Consider the following 19,158-nt stretch of genomic DNA (forward strand, 5'->3'; position numbering starts at 1 on the left):
TTAACTGAGGATAACAAGGAGTCCCAGGCTCATATAGCATTGTTTTGCTTGAGTAGGAACTTACAGAGTTACACACTTATGTGTTTTGTAGCTGCAAACCAACTTTAAGTCTGTGATTGTTTAAAAGTCAAAATGTTACGTTGATGATTTTTCAGTTTACTACTTTTCATGCAGAACGAAGAGTTACATTTGTATTACCAATGAGATGTTAATTTTATTTTACAGTAGGATTGCCATCCCATCTATTCTCATTTAAGTGGTTGACTCAGAAAGTCTAGTAAAATGAACCAAACCTAGAATGAGCAAACAGAAAAATACTATTTCTCCAAGAAAGCCGTACTATAGCACGGTCTATAAATGAACAATAATTAGACTCATGTGCAATCAGTTAATAAATGTCCAAATTAATTCCTGATGATTGCCACTGAACACATCGTATAAAACTGATACAAGATTAACATGTGTTTATCACACATTCATTTTTAATGCAATAGAAAATAAATATTGTTTTTGTTGTATTGCAAATGAAATGTATTCCCCTGAGAATGCAAAGTAGACGTTCATGTGACAATCAATGTTCTTGGAACAAATGCAGACTAGGTTCCTTCAAATGGATTCACTGAAACTTTTGACTTTTCAGATTGAAAGGTACAATAAGGAAAATGTTGTTTAATTAATTTCAGCTGAAATATTTCGAATGTGCAGAACACATACCTCAAGATTTATTTCCTATTAAGTCTTTGCTAAACTGTTCATACAATACCACACAGCTTTCCATTGACAGCCCAGATTTGATCAATGATGTGAAGCAATAAATCCTCTGAGTGAATGCATGATTAATTCACTAGACCTCACAAAATACCTATATGTTAAGGTGAGTTCTTTAGATATAGGCGTTATGGATGTAAAATCCCCAATCAAAGGCATCAAAATGATTAATGATAAAGTAATTAAAAAACCAACATACACAGAACCACAGATTTTTTTTTAATTGACATCAGTCAAACAAGGCTTTACAAAACAAGATCACATTTATACCCATAAATTACATCTTGCAGCAGGCCATTTTACCAAACCTATTTATGTCGAGAACCAGAGCTGTCATCTGCTTACTGGGCAGCACGGTGGCGCAGCAGTAGAGTTGTTGCCTTACAGTGCCAGAAACCCATTCGATTCTGACTATGGACGCTATCTATACAAAGTTTGTACGTTCTCCCCATGACCAGCGTGGGTTTTTCCGGGAGCTCCAGTTTCCTCCCACACTCCAAATACATACAGGTTTGTAGGTTAATTGGCTTGGTACAATTGTAAATTGTCCCTAGTGTGTGTAGGACAATGTTAGTGTGCAGGTATCGTTGGTCGGCATGGACTCAGTGGGCCAAAGGGCCTGTATCTCTAAACTAAACTAAAAAACCAAAGATGAAGGAGAGACATTTAAAATATAATTTAATACGACACCCAGTAAACCCAGAGTGAGCTACAGGAGTGCCGTACGATCATCAGGTTTGTCACTGAAAATCTGAATGGAAGGTTCAAGATGCAGCAGCAACAACATTTGGACCTGTAGAAGGAACAAGGAGTAGGTGAACAATATTAACCTCTTTGGATTTCCCAAAGAGAAGATGGAAGCGAAGGGCGAGAATAATTCAGAGATGAAAGGTGAAAAGGTGATCGTTCAGCTGGTTGCACTCACAATTACAAAGTTCACTCTGGTCACTCATTTATTCACTCATATTCTGATGTAAAATCCATGTTTACACCCTACCCACCCCACCATGTCAAAGAAACCAAGCAACACTGCAAACAACTGTCTGTATTCTAAACATTCCCAATGTCTGAATCAATGAGTATTATCCCATTCATCGTCACCCATTTGAAAGATCACTTGCTTCCTGCAGGCAAAAATGGGCAAGCCATGAAAGTAATGCAAAACAATAATATTTCTATATGCAATTGGAACTTATTAATTGTGGAATGCATAACTCAAAACATGTGCATCAGATTAAGCACCAAAGTCTGTCACCTGAAACCATAGCTATGTTTCTCATCCCACAGATGAGGCTTGATCTGCTCAGAATTTCCAGCATTTTCTGTTCTTATTTCAGATTTCCAGTATCTGTAATTTTTTAATATTCGCTTACTTATTATTTTCGTAGAACCTAAATTAAAAATGGATTGCAAAAAGAATGATGGGTGCATTCAGTTTTAATGTCAAGAGAATTACTCTCAAAGATTAGATTTATGACATCTTCTGTCAATTTGCTGATAAGTGAGAATGTACTGATGGTAGTGACTGATTATCTATACATAACTTAAACTCTGATCTTGTGCTCTTCCGGTTTGCGTGGTTTTTCTATTTGTGCAAAAACTGTACACGATAGTGCTATAATTTTTTGCCACCTTTCTTACCATTCTCCTGTACTGCGTGCAACAAGTTTTGTTCCGATCTATGGTATATTTTAAAAGTTATTTAGGTTTAAAAATCATAAAAATCGCGCATGCGTAGATTGGTCTCTTCTCCTGTCAGTCAGCGCCATGCAGATAGGTTTCCTCTCTTGTCAGTCAACGGCAGGAATGGCGACACCCCTTCCTGCACCATCGCCGCACTGATTGGCTGCGTCAGCTGTCACTCACCGGCAGCGCCCGTCTCGCCCGGCGTTGCACGGCCACAGCCACAGCCAATCGGCCGGAAGCGGCAGGAGGGGAAGGCCATGGCCACCGCGGCCATCGCGGGCCGCAGCCACCACATCCCGCAGCCACAGTCCCCGCAACCCACAGCCAGAGTACGCGGCACCTGTGGCAAGGTAGGCCACAGCCTCGGGCTCTCTCTCTGAGGCCTGGGGGCTGTGCCAGGCTCTGAGGGCAGTGGCGCTACTGACTCCGGGCACGCAAAGAGGGAAAGGAGCGGCAACCTCGAGATCCTGGGGAGGTGAGGAGGGAGTGTGGGGGGATTGAGGTAGAGGAGGGGGTAGGGAGGGAGAGGTGGGAAATTGGGGGAGGTGAGGAGGGAGAATGGGGGAGAAGGGGGAATGGAGAGAGAGGGCAGTGGGGGACGTAGGGAGTATGGAATAGAGGGAGAGGGCAGTGGAGCAGATGAGGAGGGATAGTGGGGGGTAGGGGGAGGTGAGGCGTGGGGGTGGGAGATAGAGGGATAGGAGGGGGAGGGAGGGGAGAGATGGTAGGAGGGAGGGAGGGATTGAGGGTAGGGGAAAGGAGAGGGAGGGAGGGCATTTTTGGGGGAGGGGAGGGTAGAGGGGAAAGATCATGGGGAGGTGAGGAGGGAAACTGGGGGGATTGAGGGAGAGTGAGGGGGTAGGAAGGGACACTGCGTGCAAACAAGGGGGGAAAGTGGGGGGGAAGGTGAGGAGGGAGAGTGAAGGAGGAGGGGGAATAGAGGGAGAGAAGAGGGGGGAATTGAGGAGGTAGGGAGTGGGGAATAGAGTGGCAAGAGGAGGGCAGTGGGAAGTCAGGGGGATGGAGTGGGGGAGGGGGTAGGAGGACGTTAGGAGTGGAGGAGGTGGGGAATAGAGGGATAGGAGGGGGAGGGGAGGGGAGTTATGGAGGGAGTGACTGAGGGTAGGGGAAAGGAGAGGGAGGGAGAGATCAGGGAGGGATTGGGGAGATGAAGGAGAAGAGGGGAAAGAAGAGGGAGTGCTGGGGCATGAGGGGAAATGAGCCACGCCAGCGCAGTTGGGAGCTATGGGTGAGTGGTGGAATATTGCGTTGGGGGATTGGGTTGCGTTGGGGGAACGGGTGAGTGGTGGAATATTGCATTGGGGAAAGGGTTGCGTTGAGGGACCAGGCCTCCCGTGTGACAGGGACCCCAACTAGTAGGAAACCAGGGCACAAATCGCTATCAAAACATGGGGGGGGGACACAATTCCTTGGCGGCCACACGCTCATGTGCGCACACACACACACACGCGAGGCTTCGGAGGCTTCTGCCATGGGCCCTGTGGACGGTAAAATCGGGAGCTGACCTGGTTGGTGACCTACTCCGAACTCCAGCAACAGCAGCTTCCCCCGCCCAAATTGTGCAGCTTGAATCGACCCGTTCGCGGGGCCTTTCATCACCCAGCGCAGCTTAAATTCGGCTATCGGGGGCTTCAACATCAGGAGCCTCGATGGCCTCGATGCAGCAGTTTGATTTTAAGCTGCACCGGTTGATGAAAGGCCCCGCGAATGGGCTGATTCAGCCCTTAGAAAGCGTCTGATACCCGTTTGAATCCTTCAAAAGCTAAAATGTGATAAATAACACTTAAACAAATAAAACTGAAGCAAATAAAGGTAAACAGAAGAACCAACCTTGGAGGGGAGAGAGAAAGACAGGAAAAAAAATCTAAATAACGTGAGTGAGGGACTTACCTGCAAGACAGCCAGGAAACCCGTTCAACTGGATTCCTTAATGACCTGATCCGTTTAAATTCGATACCCGTTTAAATCTTTCCCATCCACCAATACAGCCAATTACTTCAAATGGTAATTGTACCCACATCAGCTTTGGAAGGTCAAAACACAATCGGCGGCACATCGTGTTAATACGGTGTTAATAGAGACATTTAACAAGCGCTTAACTGTGACACCCGCACTGTCTCGCGGAAAGCAGAGATTAAAAAAAAAATGTCAACGAATTTCAAAATCCGGATTACAAAAATGGGGGCGAGTGTCCCCCACCTCTCAAAACCTGGGGGGGGACATGCTCCCGTCCCCCTGGATTTCCGCCCACGTAGGAAACTAAATGGATCAAAAATGTGGTACTGTCTGACAATATGGCTCTAAAGTGTCAGTTTCTTCATTTGGGTCATCTGCTGCACCCTGGCATCTCATGGAGACTCTTCTGTTAGCAGCAAATAAGTGAGTCTGAAGAAGGGTCTCGACACGAAACGTTACCTATCCATATTCTCCAAGGATGCTGGCAGACCAGTCGAGTTACTCCAGCGTTTAAGTCTTCTTGTGTTAGCAGTTTGTCTAGCATTAATTATAATTGGAATAGAGAATACTGCAGAAGGTTTTGCTTTAGTGCTCACCAAATCATGCTCAGGATGTATTACATCATAGCTGAAGAAGCTTCAACAGAACCAGTTGTTGTTAACATGGGAGATTGAGCAGAGGGCATGTAGTGCACGACAAGTTCCTGAAAGAGTGAGAAGAGGAGGCGAAAGATGAGGTCAGCTGACCATGACATCAACCCAAGGAGTTTTGGGTTCAAACACTTCTGACTGAACCTCAGTGAGGAACTGTATGTGCAATATCTCTGCCTTCAATGAAGATGAAGATGTCCTCACGGAAAGTTGGCAGCAGTTACAGCCACAATGCACTTCCACTTTAAGGGGCAAAACCTGGCACAGTGAACCCTCGCAATAACTGACCTGTATGTAGTGGATTTTGATTATAGCAGGCAGAGGCTCCCATCGCACCGTTCCACCCACACGTTCCTCCCCAGTTCACTTCCACCAGCTGGCACCATGTGGCAGGAACTTCTGGTTGCAGGAACAGAGAGAGCACGCAGCATGAATAGGGCATGAGTAAGGGCCCATCTGTGGCGCACCACGTGTGGGGCTGTAAGGCTCTCCGGACAGTGAATACCCGCTTTTTAAACCCGCAACACGCCGTGTTTCTTCCCTCCCAGTTTTAACCCCATCACTCCATTATAGTGGACAATCACAATAACAGACACCATTCGGTGGTTCGTTATAGCGAGGGTTTACTGTATTGGGTAGTGCTGTTCAGCTTCAAGAGCCTCTCACAATTTGAGGCATGCAGCCATTCACCATCATGTCTATAGTGAGATGTACATGGAAATCATTCATTAGTAAACAAGACTAAGTTCAAATGCTATCTGGATGAGGAGCAGCAGGTGCGAGCTAATCCCGCATGCTGATAGCTCTAAACATTTTTGAGAGCTATCAATTTTTTAATTTATTTTATCTCAACTTCAGTTATGTACCTTCAAACAACGAATATCTCCATTATCTGTAACAGAGAAGTCTGAGAAGAATGGTATGTGCCTGCATATCTGATTAAAAAAACCCATTGTTGGCATATTTACATGAAATGCCAGAGGGAAATAGTAGAAGGCTGTTGGTGAAGAAAGCCAAGCTTTATATCTGCTTTATATCTAACTCCACTTTAGATCTCCATTATTCCACGACACACAAAAACATTGGAGACATGGAAACACTGATTTGAGAGATTCTCCAAACAACTTAAATTCTCTGCTGAAGAGAATTTAAATGTTTTGTTTTCTCCTGTCTTACGTTCAATTACAATGAAAAATTCTGCTGTATTTAATCACAGTAACTTTCATATTTTTTCTCACCACATCACAATCAGAGAAACCAACATAATGTGAGTGCAGGACAAACCCAAAGATCTGGCTCGGGAAATAAAGTAAGCTGGTCAAACTAACGCGAGCTTTCACAATGGTTTTCCTTTTTTTAAAAAAAAGATTGTTTGAAAGGATAATTTGCAGTGACTTCAAGTGGTCAATATAGAAAAACAATGGTCACAAATAGATGCTAACTCCTGCTTTGTCATTTCAAATTCCGTGAAACAATTCGATGCAGTGCATGCTGAAGGGGCTATTGTCTTAGGAATAGTTTTCTTCTGTTCTAAAAAATTCATAATCTTGCAAGAGGATTCTTGCTAATGCCCGCCATTGACAAAAAACCCGTACGTTTAACGTCACTAAACATTGAAAAATAATAAGCAAAGTAAAGCTTCAACAATAGCAAAGAAATTCAACCAAAGTTTTATAATATATTCACACCAAAAAAGCTTTGCAAAGCTGGATGTAATGGACAGGAAAATGTATGCTTAATCAGGTTTCTTTGTTAAAATGTGCTAATAGAAGCAGTTTAAACAATGACGCAGCAAAATTCAGGAATTTGGTGCTTTCACTACCGTCCATTATATCCCATCACAATCAACGAATTAAAGTCACAAATGTCGAATGAGAATGAAAAAAAAACAAATCTGTCATCTTTTGTCCAAAGATTCCTACGCTTGGCACTTAGCAACCATGCTATTAAAATCCGAATATATTTTTAGTTGCACCATCAGTGACGTATACAAAACAAAGTCGCACTGAATGGTTTCCAGGGCCTCTGCGGTGAAAGGAATGTAAAGAAGAGTCACACTTGCTTTGATCACAGTGAGCAATATGTAACTGGCCACAGTGGGAAGAAGATGAAACATCATCACAGGGGGATTTGAAAATTCACACTCAAAGGCAAAATAATAAGCTTGTGAAAACCTTCACAGCAGAAACATCCACAGAATAGTTGATTGTTATGTTCAGTTTTGTGTTAAAGTTTAAAACTGATGAAGAATTTCAAAAATTAGCTTGTAATCAATTATTTTAATGCTTGATTGATTATGTCCAAAGTAAATGCAAATATCACCATCCATTAGATTTCAAAATGAATATATATTATATTTCATTAGTTTTAAAAGAGGTTAAATACTGTTGTTCACATTGTTTTATTACAGGCAATGCTACTTAATAAATTAATGCAGAAATGTTTTAGCTTAATATATTTAATTTAGGCATGTTAACATTTTTTTCTGACGATTATGTAGATATTTAAACAAGGGGAGAATTATGTTTGGCAATATTATCATCTTATGCATGTTTAAATTTATAAAAGTTGGGCAAAGATCAAAGTGTCAATGCTACCAAAATTCCCTAGAACTGCCTGAAATATGCAATGGACAACAAAATCAATGTTTTGTGACTTTAATAAATACTATTAATTAGCAGAGATTGCATCTTGCTGGAGTGTGATAAGATTAAGACCTTTTGGATCGAGGAAACTGAAAATGTCAGAAATAGTCAGTTGTGGAAAATGTCAGAAATGTCTAAAAATAAATAGCTGCTGATTGTACACATTCTTATAAACATAACCTGTTTCATGTTTCAATTTAAATTTCAACAAATATTTTAATAATTCTAATCAATTTACATGTTTTAATATTTTTTTGTGTTTCCGAGTCTGGACATTGGTGCAAAATCGACTATTTCAGTCTCAGTTGCTGCTTTCCCACCTCCAAGACCACACTCTTCATCACCCATGCTTCATTAAGGGGCTGTCCCACTGCGGTCACCTAATCTGAGCGTTTAGAAGAGTTTGCCCTCGACTCAAACTCGCAGCATGGTCGACACGTGGTCCTATGAGGCCACTGGAACTCTCCTTTATGCTTGAGGGAAGTTCTGCAATGTGTTTGTGTGTGAGTGTGTGTGTGTTGACGGTCGATCCAGCTCACGGTTTCATCGCTGACGGTCGATCCAGCTCGAGGTTTTTCAGGCGAGTGCCCTCGAGCTTGAAGGTCGAAGACAGTCGCTGAAAGGTCGCGTCAGTGGGACAGGCCCTTTAGTTGATGCAATTTTCATTTACAAAGCTTGTAATGCATATCTTTTACTCACATCAACCTCTCTTGATACCATCTCCAGACATTTCAACTGTTGTTCTATCTCTCCCATTCGCAAGTATTGTTCTCGTTCATCCCGCAATTGAAGAAGCACCTCTTCACCAGGCCCAATCTCTGCCAGAGTATCCAATGAGCTCTAAAAATAAATTGGAATAAATTTAGAATATAATCAGTTTCTTTATATCTCATGTTCTTCACAGTTTCAATTCAATACATTAGTTCATGCTACCACTTAAATTGATAGAGAAACAACAAAATGATAACATAATGAAACGGATTATTAAATGGTTGGAAAGTTTTAAAGGGATACTAGACCAAGTGCAGACCCGTTGGGTGAGTGGTGGAATGCACTATTCCATCACTCACCTGTTCCCCCAACGCAACCCGTTCCCCCAACACAATATTCCACCACTTTCTCTCTCCTCTCCCTCCCCCCCTCTCTCTCTCCTCTCCCCCTCTTCTCTCCCCCTCCCCTCTCCTACTCCCCACTCCTCTCCACCTCTGATCCTCGGCACAGTGAAGTAATGCGGGGGTCGGGGTCCAGGAGTGGGGGGGGGGGGGGGTGAATTATCCCGTGGGGGGGTCGGGGGTCCGGGGGTCGGGGGGGGGATGAACTATCCCATGTGGGCTGGGGGGGGGGGGGGTGAATCACCACAGTGTATGGAATGAGGTGCGGGGTTCAGGGGGGGTGAATCACCCCTATGTGGGGGGTCAGGGTCCGGTGCCGGTGCAGCGCGGTCAGCGACTCAGGGTGGGCGGAGGGACCACACTGTCCCCAACTCTGCTGCAGCTGACAGGGACGTTGCCCGGTTTGTGTCCCCGTGTGTCCGCTGCCCGGAGCCGCGGCCCCGCTCCACCCGGCCCCGTGTGTGGGCGCTGCCGACCCACAGACCGTCACAGTGTGGCCACAGGGGGGAACGGAGCGGAGGGCGGCCGTGGCTGGACAATGCTGACCCCGGGGGAGAATGGGGGCTGTCCCGAGGGATCGCTCCTTCGGCCACTTACACCTGGGGTCTGAGTGTCCCTTGGTGCACGGGTTCAGAGCGCTCAGTCACCCTCCAGCCCCGGGCGGTCGTGGGCCGGGACTTGGCCTCAATCCGCCAGCACACTGCTCGTTCGCAAGTCGGTTACGAAAAACATTTATATATTCTCTCTGTCCGTGAGCAGCAGTGATGTTGGCAGTTTTTAACCAGGTAAGAACATACGTGTTGCATGTGTAGTACTGCAGAAGGCTTGAGCAACTTCATGCGTCACGTCCTTTGACCTTATGACCTTCCGTGCAACCCTCCTATTTAAATGCGGCCCTCCCCCTGACGTCACTCGAAGCTAGTACCCACCCCCCCTGTTGCGAGGTATTGTGACGTCACTTTGGAAGCAGGTTGAAAGATTTTCCGTTTAAAAACTTGGTTTGGGGTATTTTAAAAACACTGTAACTTCGGAAATATAGGCGGAAATGCGACGGGAAGATGTTTACCGCCACCACGGGAAAAATGTAAGTAGGATGTGTGTAAAATGGGAAGGCTGTGGCCTAACGTTTGGAAGAAGATAGGAAAACCAGATTGACACAGAGACACATAGTGGGCACAAACAAGACAAAGACTTTTAGCTATATAGAGATGTGCCAAATGCGAGCAGGTGGGACTAGTGTGGATAGGCCATCTTGCTCAGTATAGACAAACTGGGCTAAAAGGGCCTGAATCTGTGCTGTATGACTACATGAGGAAATCACTTAAGAAATAAACCCAAAGTAAATAACAAAGCAAATCAGGCAGCAACTGTGGAGGAAGAAACATAGTTAATTTTCAAGTTGAAGAAAAGTTGAAGACTTTAAAAAAATCTGTGGGGGAGGGGAAGCTCATGACTGAGCAAAAAGAAAGATCTATTGGAAGTACTGGCAGGAAAGTGACATTGTCAGGACTGCATTACAAGATGCAAGTAATTGGAAGAAGTTGCAGGCTTGTTGAAGAAACAAAGAACTGCAGATTCTGTTTTATATCAAAGATAAAACTTTCTCTGAAGAAGGGTTCCAACCCAAAACGTCACCAATCATTTTTTTCCAGAGATGCTCCGCTGAGTTACTCCAGCATTTGGTGTCTATCTTTAGCATGTTGAAGATACTGGTCATTAATCTACATAAATACAACATGAAGATATGATTGTTTTCGAGTAGGTCGGTTGGCGCGCTGCGAGTCAGCTGCCCTGCCAGCAGCGTGTTCGTTATTTCAACTTTTTTTGGTGTGTCTAAATGTTAGTTTAAGTGTCTCTTGGTGTGTCTTGTGTGGGGGGTGGTGTTAGGGAAAAAGGGGGGAACCGCTTTTGGTCGCCTCCTCGACAGAGATGCGACTTTTTCCATGTCGCCTCCCTCGCGGCCTAACAGCATGGATTGGAGCAGCCTTTCCTGGAGTCGGGCCCGGAGCATCAGCAGTGGACTTTTCCATCACGGAGCGGGGCAAACCCTTGTCGACAGAGGAGAGTGCTCCGATCATTGGCCTGGTGACTTTGGCATCATGGGGCTGTGGTCTGCAGAGCTTCTAGCTGCGGGCGTGGCGTGGACTTACCATCCGGAGCCTGGGATCCCTTACCAGGGATCACCGGAGAAGAGCTCCGACCGCCGGCCTGCAGCCTATAACATCCTGAAGCCGCGGTCGCCGATTCGGGCACTCGGAGTGTGTTCGACCATCCCGACTTCAGAGTTTGGATCATCCCAACGAGTGGGACTGTACGTCCAGCGACTACGGACGGTGTATGGCCCCGACCACCTGTGAACATAGGAGGAGGACTGACTGAGCTTTGTTGCCTTCCACCACAGTGACAAATGCTGTGGTGGATGTTTGTGTTAAATTGCAGTGTGTATTGTGTGTGTATCGCTGCTGGCAAATTCATTTCACTCACTAAACGAATAAAATTGACTTTGACTTTGACTTTGAATACGTCATTTTGAGTCAGATAAGAGACATTTCTAACAAAAGTGGGGCAAAATGTGGCAAAAAACAACTGGAAGGGAACTTTTCCAAGAGTGCACAACCTTTGATTACTGCTATTCGGTTTGTCATCCGAAAAATGTATTATACTCAAACAGCACAACAATAAATTAATGAACGCAAAATCTAATTATTGCAAGTGTATTTATTACATTTAGATAATATCTGTTAAAGTTAGTAGCAGACGAAGGAAGTTCGGCATGTCTCCAAAGATTCTTACCGACTTCTACAATTGCGCCTTAGAATGAATTTTATGAGGATGCAACACAACTTGGTTTGGCAACTGCTCTGCCCAAGCCCACATCAAATTGCAGAATGTTATGGATGCAGCCCAGTCCATCATACTAACCAGGTGCACACCCACCCCCATTGAACCCCATCTACACTTCACACTGCCTCAGGAAAGCACCCAATACAATCAAGGACCATTTACAGCCCGTTATTCCTCCCACTCCCATTGACCAGAAGATGCAAAAGCCTGAAAGCGCACACCACCAGTTTCTGTAGCAGCCTTTTCCCCGCTAGGCTACTCAATCCAGCCTGCAGACTTTTTCTAGCTGCACTTTCTCTGTAGCTACAATGTAGTAACACTATATTCTACACTCTGGCATTTATTTTTTCTTTGGAATACCTGTTGTACTTGAGTATTGCTCGATTGTCCGAATAGATCCACGGACGATGCGGTCTCCCAGGTCTTGCACACCGCTCTCTCCCATCTGGACAGCCAGAAGGGGGGCTACGTGAGGATGCTGTTCATAGACTACAGTTCAGCCCTCAACACGATAGTCCCCACCAGACTGGCCGGGAAGCTAATGGAATTGGGGCTCAACACCTCCCTGTGTGCCTGGGTCCTGGACTTTCTCACCGCCAGGCCCCAGGTAGTCAAGCTGGGAGGGAATACATCGAAATCCCTCACCCTGAGCACAGGATCGCCCCAGGGTTGCATCCTCAGCCCCCTATTGTACTCCCTGTACACACATGACTGTGTGGCTAGGTTCAGCTCCAACTCAATAATTAAGTTTGCTGATGACACTGTGGTGGTGGGCCTGATCTCAGACAACGACGAGAAGGCCTACCGGGAGGAGGTGGCTGGTCTAGCACTCTGGTGCCAGGATAACAGCCTCCTCTTGAACATCAAAAAAACGAAAGAGCTGATCATGGACTTTAGGAGGGCACATCATCCGAGGACGCACACTCCATTGAGGATAAATGGGGATCCTATGGATAGGGTGAACTGTTTTAAATATCTGGGAGTCCACATCTCCGAGGATATGACATGGGCATCACACGCCTCAGCACTCGTGAGTAAGGCAAGGCAGCGCCTTTACCACCTCAGGCAATTGAGGAAATTCAGAGTGTCTCCGAGGATCCTCCAGTGCTTCTACGCAGCGGCTGAGGAAAGCATCTTGTCCGGGAACATTACCATCTGGTTTGGGAATTGCTCTGCCAAGGACAAGAAGACTCTGCAGAGAGTAATGCGTTCGGCCGAACGCACTATGGGAACTTCACTCGCCCCCCTGCAGGAACTATACAACAGGAGGTGCAACTCCAGAGCAAATAAAATCATGGGAGACCCCTTCCACCCCTGCAACGGACTGTTCCAGCTGTTCCAACTGTTCCAACTGTTCCGGTCAGGCTAACGCCTCCATTGCCATGCGGTGAGAACGGAGAGGTTGAAAATGAGTTTCTTCCCAGAGGCAATTCGGACTTAAACGCCTATCTCACCAGGGACTAACTCTACTGAACGTTTTTCCTTCCATTATTTATTATGTAAAAGAATATGTGTGTTATGATTGTGTTTCTAATTTGTTTGGTTGTTTTGTTGTTTGTCTTTTGCACAAAAGTCCGCGAGCATTGCCACTTTCATTTCACTGCACATCTCGTATGTGTATGTGACAAATAAACGTGACTTGACTTGACTTGATTGTACTCATGTTTAGTATGATTTGACTGGATAGCAAACAAACAAGGGTTTACATCAGATCTCGTTACATATGACAATAATAATAAACCAATAAGACAAAACTAATAAGTAAACATTTAAATAAACTGCAATCAAATTTGTCAGTTGCCTGCAGCAGTAATAGAAAGGTAAGACACAAAGTGCTGGAGTAACTCAACAGGTCAGGCACTATCCCTGGAGAACATGGATAGGTGATGATTCGGGTCAGGACCCTTCTTCAGACTGTTTGAATTAGTCTGAATAAGGATCCCAAACCGAAACGTCACCTCTCCACGTTCTCCAGGGATGCTGCCTGACCCAGCTGAGTTACTCCAGCACTTTATGTCTTTTTTTTTGTTGTAAACCCGCACCTACAGTTCATTGCTTCTACCTATAATAGAAAGGTGGTGGTTGAGTGTGTTGCACGTCCTTGTTGATTCTCTAAGCCTGTCTCTCATCTCTCCCAGACACACTTATCTTGCTTTTTTTCTGACCCAAAGATGTAAACCTCTATGCCAGCTCTTGAGTAATATAACCATGAAAGTGCAACTTGATTTATGCTATACAAATTAAAATTAATTCAATCAGTACAGTTCTGTAGAAGTGGCCATTTCTTCATTTGTATGTTGGACCCAGTGGCGGAACTACATTGTTGGGGCCCTGAAGATTGAACTGTTATGGAGGCCCCTTCGCAACCTGATCTGGGTAACCACTGTTATCTTCTTCAATGGGGTTGTTCCACCGCAATTCACCACACATTTTAATCTCTGTCATAATTGTTTTAATTATTTATAATTATTCACAATGCATCAAACTATCACTGGCCAGGCATTGTCCTGCCACCACCTCTCTTCCAGCTTTCTCTCCCCACTATAATCAGTCTGAATAAGATTCCTAACCCAAAACGTCACCTATCTACGTCCTCCAGATATGCTGCTTGACCCGCTGAGATACTCAAGCACTTTGTGTTCTATGCAAGATTCCAGAATCTCCAGTTCTTTGTGTCTACAATAAATTGAGCATCAGATATGGGTGGATAAAATATTTCCAATTTATGAAAACGTCAGCAGTAAAAATTAGTGGACTGCTAAGCATTCCGTCACAAATCACTGAAATGTCTAATAGCATTTGCACCTTTCTTAATATAAATAACATTTGCAAAGTCAATGCAGATTGGACATTATTAAAAAGGGATCATTATTTTTCATGCCGGAAAATATAGGAAATCAGAATTGATTTACTCTTTGACTCTATGGAATACGACCAATAATGTCTTACTCCATAGAAATAAAATATGGACATGCGAAACATCTCACCAATTGTTTCCAGAAAGGCAATTATCAAAAGGGTTGGCTAAAATTACTGTCAAAAGTCAGATATCCAGTTTGAGGTAAATCTATGGTAATAATTTGATGTTAAATAGTTTCCACGACTGAATGCCAGTCATCTCATAGCATAAATTCATGCTTCAATGATGAATTTAGTAGTTTGATATAAATGGAGGAGAAACAGATGTGCTTCTATACACTGCAAACTGGCACAAATGACATGTGATTCCAATCTTGTGACATGTTTAAGAAAGAACTGCAGATGCTGGAAAAATCGAAGGTAGACAAAAATGCTGGAGAAACTCAGCAGTTGAGGCAGCATCTATGGAGCGAAGGAAAAAGGTCCTTTGCTCCATAGTTGTTGCCTCACCCACTGAGTTTCAACAGCATTTATGTCTACCAATCTTGTGACACCTTAGTTCGAAAGGAAGCATTTTACATATAAATCGGGTTGCTCCAAATTCAAATACTGCATCAGAGTTGAAGTAACATTGTCAGATATCAGATTAAGAATCCTGCCTGTTCTTAAAACGGTCATCACTTGAGAAATAAATCTTCTTCCAGTTTCTTGGTCAGATGATATCTCTTCACCAAAAATTAAACTGATCGTCGACCTCTCTCCAAATTCTACTCATAAAATGAAAGTTATAAATTTATAGCAATGAAGGGCTGAATTTCATCCTTCTATCTCTGCAATATATGCATTTTTAAAACGTCTACGGTTCTTATAATTGCCATTATTTTCTTGCATTACCGGACATCAAAATATCTCCATTAACCCGCAACAGAGCTATCAGGTTAAAAAAGTGACAAGTAGTCAAGCTGCTTTCTAATCTGCTTATACAGCAATTGCTTCATTTTTGAAACAAACACAAACCCATACAGTTGAATTCCTTTACTGGTACTTTATTGCTTTGGTGGCTTTCCGTGAAGTGTGAACATTTCATCATGAAGAAGCTTTATAAATCTAAATTAGAGGGCCTTGCTACAAACATACAAAGCCACTCCTGACCTAAGTAGTTTCTGGCAGATTTTCCTTTGCCAGCGCACACTCCAGGGCATAAGTAAATGTTTTCAAATAATCACTTAGTAAACTACTGTTTTGGGAATAATTGAGCCAACTCTTCAGGAATGTAAATCTTGCCTGAAGGGTGGTGTTGTTCCATTCTATAAATATTCTACAGGAGTAAGCGTTCAACTTGTTGGTTTAGTTCCAGCTTCTGCAATAGATTTTCAGCTCAGCATTCTGTTTGAGACTGGACCAATGAACGGCTGTCTCACATGTGCTGTAAGAGGCTGAGGACCTCTGTGGTGAGTTGTACCCTCCCAATCATATTGCAGTTGCTGCTATACACTGTTACTATTCCTATTTCAAACATGGCTGACCAGCACCCAACCTATCTCAGTTTTTATCTTCACCACTAATCGACAAAAACAATCACCTGCCACTGCTACCATCTCCACTCAGTCACCTGCTTTTCTAGCCTCCATTAAGTGAGTTCACCCATCTCACCTGTTGGCTCCCCCATACCATTGTAGGTTCAAGTCTCCAAACCTGAGACCAAATCATCTATGCACATCAAAAACAAATACGTACTTAGCATTGAGCCAATTTCCTTGTTCACCTTCAGCAGTTTCCTTGTTCACCATCCTCCCATTACTGTATTTACGGAATCTGACTGTTGCCACTAAGTCTGATATACAATACAATGCCGTTTATTGTCATTTGAACCTCAAATGAAGTTTGGTTTCTGCAGTCATACAACAAGAAAAGAAAAACCAAGACACACAATTAACACAATTTAAACAAACATCCATCACAGTGAATCTCCTCCACACTGTGATGGAAGGCAAAGTCATTGTCTCTCCCCTGTTTTTCATTCTTCTCCCGATGTTAAAGCCCCCGGCGGGCGATGGCAAGTCCCGCGGCCGTTAAGGCCGCACCGGGCGATGTAAGGCCGCACCGGGCGATGTAAGGCCCTGCTCCGGGTCTTGATGTTGGAGCACCCGGCGGCGATGGCAAGTCACGCGGCCGTTAAAGCAGCGCCGGGCGATGTAAGGCCCCGCTCCGGATCGTTTTCAATCCTGCAATTCGGGCGGGAGAAGTTTCTGTTGCGGGAGCTCCAAAAAGCGGTCTCCCACCAGGGACCCGCGAGCTCACGATGTCACCGTCCACCGGGCCTGCGGCTGGAGCCTCCAAAGCTCCGAAGTCGGGTCGCAGCAACGCGCCACCACAGCTCTCCACGCTCCGAAGCTGACCAGCTCCACGATGGCGAGTATTCCGCAGGCTCCGCGACCAGAGCCCCAAAGTCACTCCACGGTGCTAGGCCCCAACGACAACGGAGAACTGACAGGGAAAAGGTCGGGTCCCCGTACAGGGAAGAGATTAAAAGTCCCCTCCCCCCTCCCCACATATACACAGCTAAAAACAATATATAAACGACAACCAAACTATACACTCAACAGGACAAATAATTTTAAAAGACAGATGGATTGCAGAGGCCGCTACCGCAAGGAGCCGCCATCTTATCTTAATTTAAGTAAACACAGTCCTGCTACAAGACTCCAATATAAATTTAGGCAAATACAACAAAGTTGTAGTATCGTCTGTTCCCACGGCAAAACAAATGAAGGACAAATGAAAGACAATCATAGAGTAATAGAATCATACTGCATGGATAAAGGCCATACAGCCCAATTTGTCCATGTCGACTAAGATGCCTATTTAAGCTATGTTTATATGTTTCTCTGTATGTGATTTGTCATTAAAATCAAAAACACTAATTCATATTTTGCCTTCAGTCCTTGCAATCTTTATTTTAAAATCTGTCTATATATATGATTGGTTAAATCTGCTATGAACTGGATCTCATGCCACTATGATTTTAAACACTGTTGAAAAACAGTATTTTGTACTGGAAACTGCATAAGCATACTTAATCTCTAAGAAAGATGCAGTTGTGGAACTTTGTCCAGGTTTTCAGTCACAATACAGCCAGTGCACACAGACATTTCTCTGTCTTTGCATCACATAATGGCATTTGTCATGCATTGCTTGCTTTGAGTGTTCACTAGATGGAGAGGGTTACATTTTTCTACTTCAATAAAATCATAGGCTACTCACTGGGATGCTGTCTCCACAGCTCTCCATTCACCACAGCTGCAAAATGTAAATAGCCATTCAACTCACTGACTCAATTCTGCTAGCTGTGCAGTAAGCTCTGAAAGGACGCAAAGTGCTGGTGTAACTTAGCAGGTCAAGCAGAGTGTCTGAAGAAGGCTCACGACCCGAAACATCACCTTTCTATGTTCTCCAGAAATTCTGCCTGACCTGCTGAGTTTTGTGCACTTTGTATCCTTGCGTGTATTAACCAGCGTCTGCAGTTCTTTGTTTCTACGAAGAGCAAAGCATGTACTTTGGATACAGCACGGAAACAGGCCCTTCGGCCCACTAAGTCCACGCCAAATAACGATCACTCTGTACAGTAACACTATCCTGCCTACTAGGGACCACTTACAATTTTACCGAAGCCAATTAACCTCAACCTGTATGTCTGGTGTGTGGGAGGAAATCTGAGGAATTGTGCAATGCAAACTATAGTTTGAGCTAGATCAGAAAATCTCAAGAATTCAGCTCAACTTAAAGGAGGCAAACTTTGGATCCTTTCAGAGTTGAGTGTCAGTGGGTTGAATGGCCATTTACATTGTGCAGCTGTGGTGAATGGAGAGCTGCAGAGACAGCATCCCAGTGAATGGCCTATGATTTTATTGAAGTAGAAAAAATATCTGGGAACTCTGAATACCTGTTTTTTCTCAAAGAGTCATGACTACTCAGCTCATTTTACAGTTCAGTTTAATTTATTGTCACGTGTACCGAGGTACAGTGAAAAGATTTTTGTTGCGTGCTAACTAGTCAGCAGAATGACAATACATGATTACAATCAACCCATTTACAGTACATGATAAGGGAATAACGTTCAGTGCAAGGTAAAGCCAGCAAAGGTTGGTCAAGGATAGTCTGAGGAACATCAGAGGTAGATAGTAGTTCAGCACTGCTCTCTGGTTGTGGTATGATGATTCAGTTGCCTGATAACAACTGGGAAGAACGTCTTAATGTTCATAACGTCTTCACCTCTTGATCAGCCTGTGCTTATTGCCTTCATGTGACGTTTCTGAAAAGACTCATTGATGGATCAAAGATCAGGGATATCAAGCAGCATGTGCTTCCTTCCAAATGAAATGAGGGGATCTGCCACTTGCAGAATAAAGGACAAAAACTTCCATAGGCTCAGATTTGAGTAAATGGCAATGGTAAACCTCAATGTCACTAATCGCTTTGGACATGTACCAGATTGTTCACAATACTGCAGCTGTCCCATTTCCTCGCCACCGCATGATTTTACATGGATTGGAACGACTGGGTCACCTGTAAGGTCTATCACCTTGCAAATACATTTAATAAGTTAAATAGATAAAG

The 19,158-nt window shown here is 44.1% G+C and overlaps 1 protein-coding gene across 5 annotated transcripts in view; it reads right to left on the reverse strand.

The window, feature by feature from the left end:
• fsip1 (fibrous sheath interacting protein 1) overlaps positions 1 to 19,158 on the reverse strand; it is a 277,000-nt gene that overhangs the window by 120,142 nt on the left and 137,700 nt on the right. For all 5 annotated transcript variants that reach the window (XM_055640743.1, XM_055640741.1, XM_055640740.1 and 2 more), the window contains one exon: positions 8,426 to 8,566. In XM_055640743.1, coding sequence (XP_055496718.1) covers positions 8,426 to 8,566 — 141 coding nt within the window. The remainder of the gene's footprint in view (positions 1 to 8,425; positions 8,567 to 19,158) is intronic.

The sequence above is a fragment of the Leucoraja erinacea genome, chromosome 9 (genome assembly GCF_028641065.1).
Source record: "Leucoraja erinacea ecotype New England chromosome 9, Leri_hhj_1, whole genome shotgun sequence".
In the NCBI taxonomy this organism is placed as follows: domain Eukaryota; kingdom Metazoa; phylum Chordata; class Chondrichthyes; order Rajiformes; family Rajidae; genus Leucoraja; species Leucoraja erinaceus.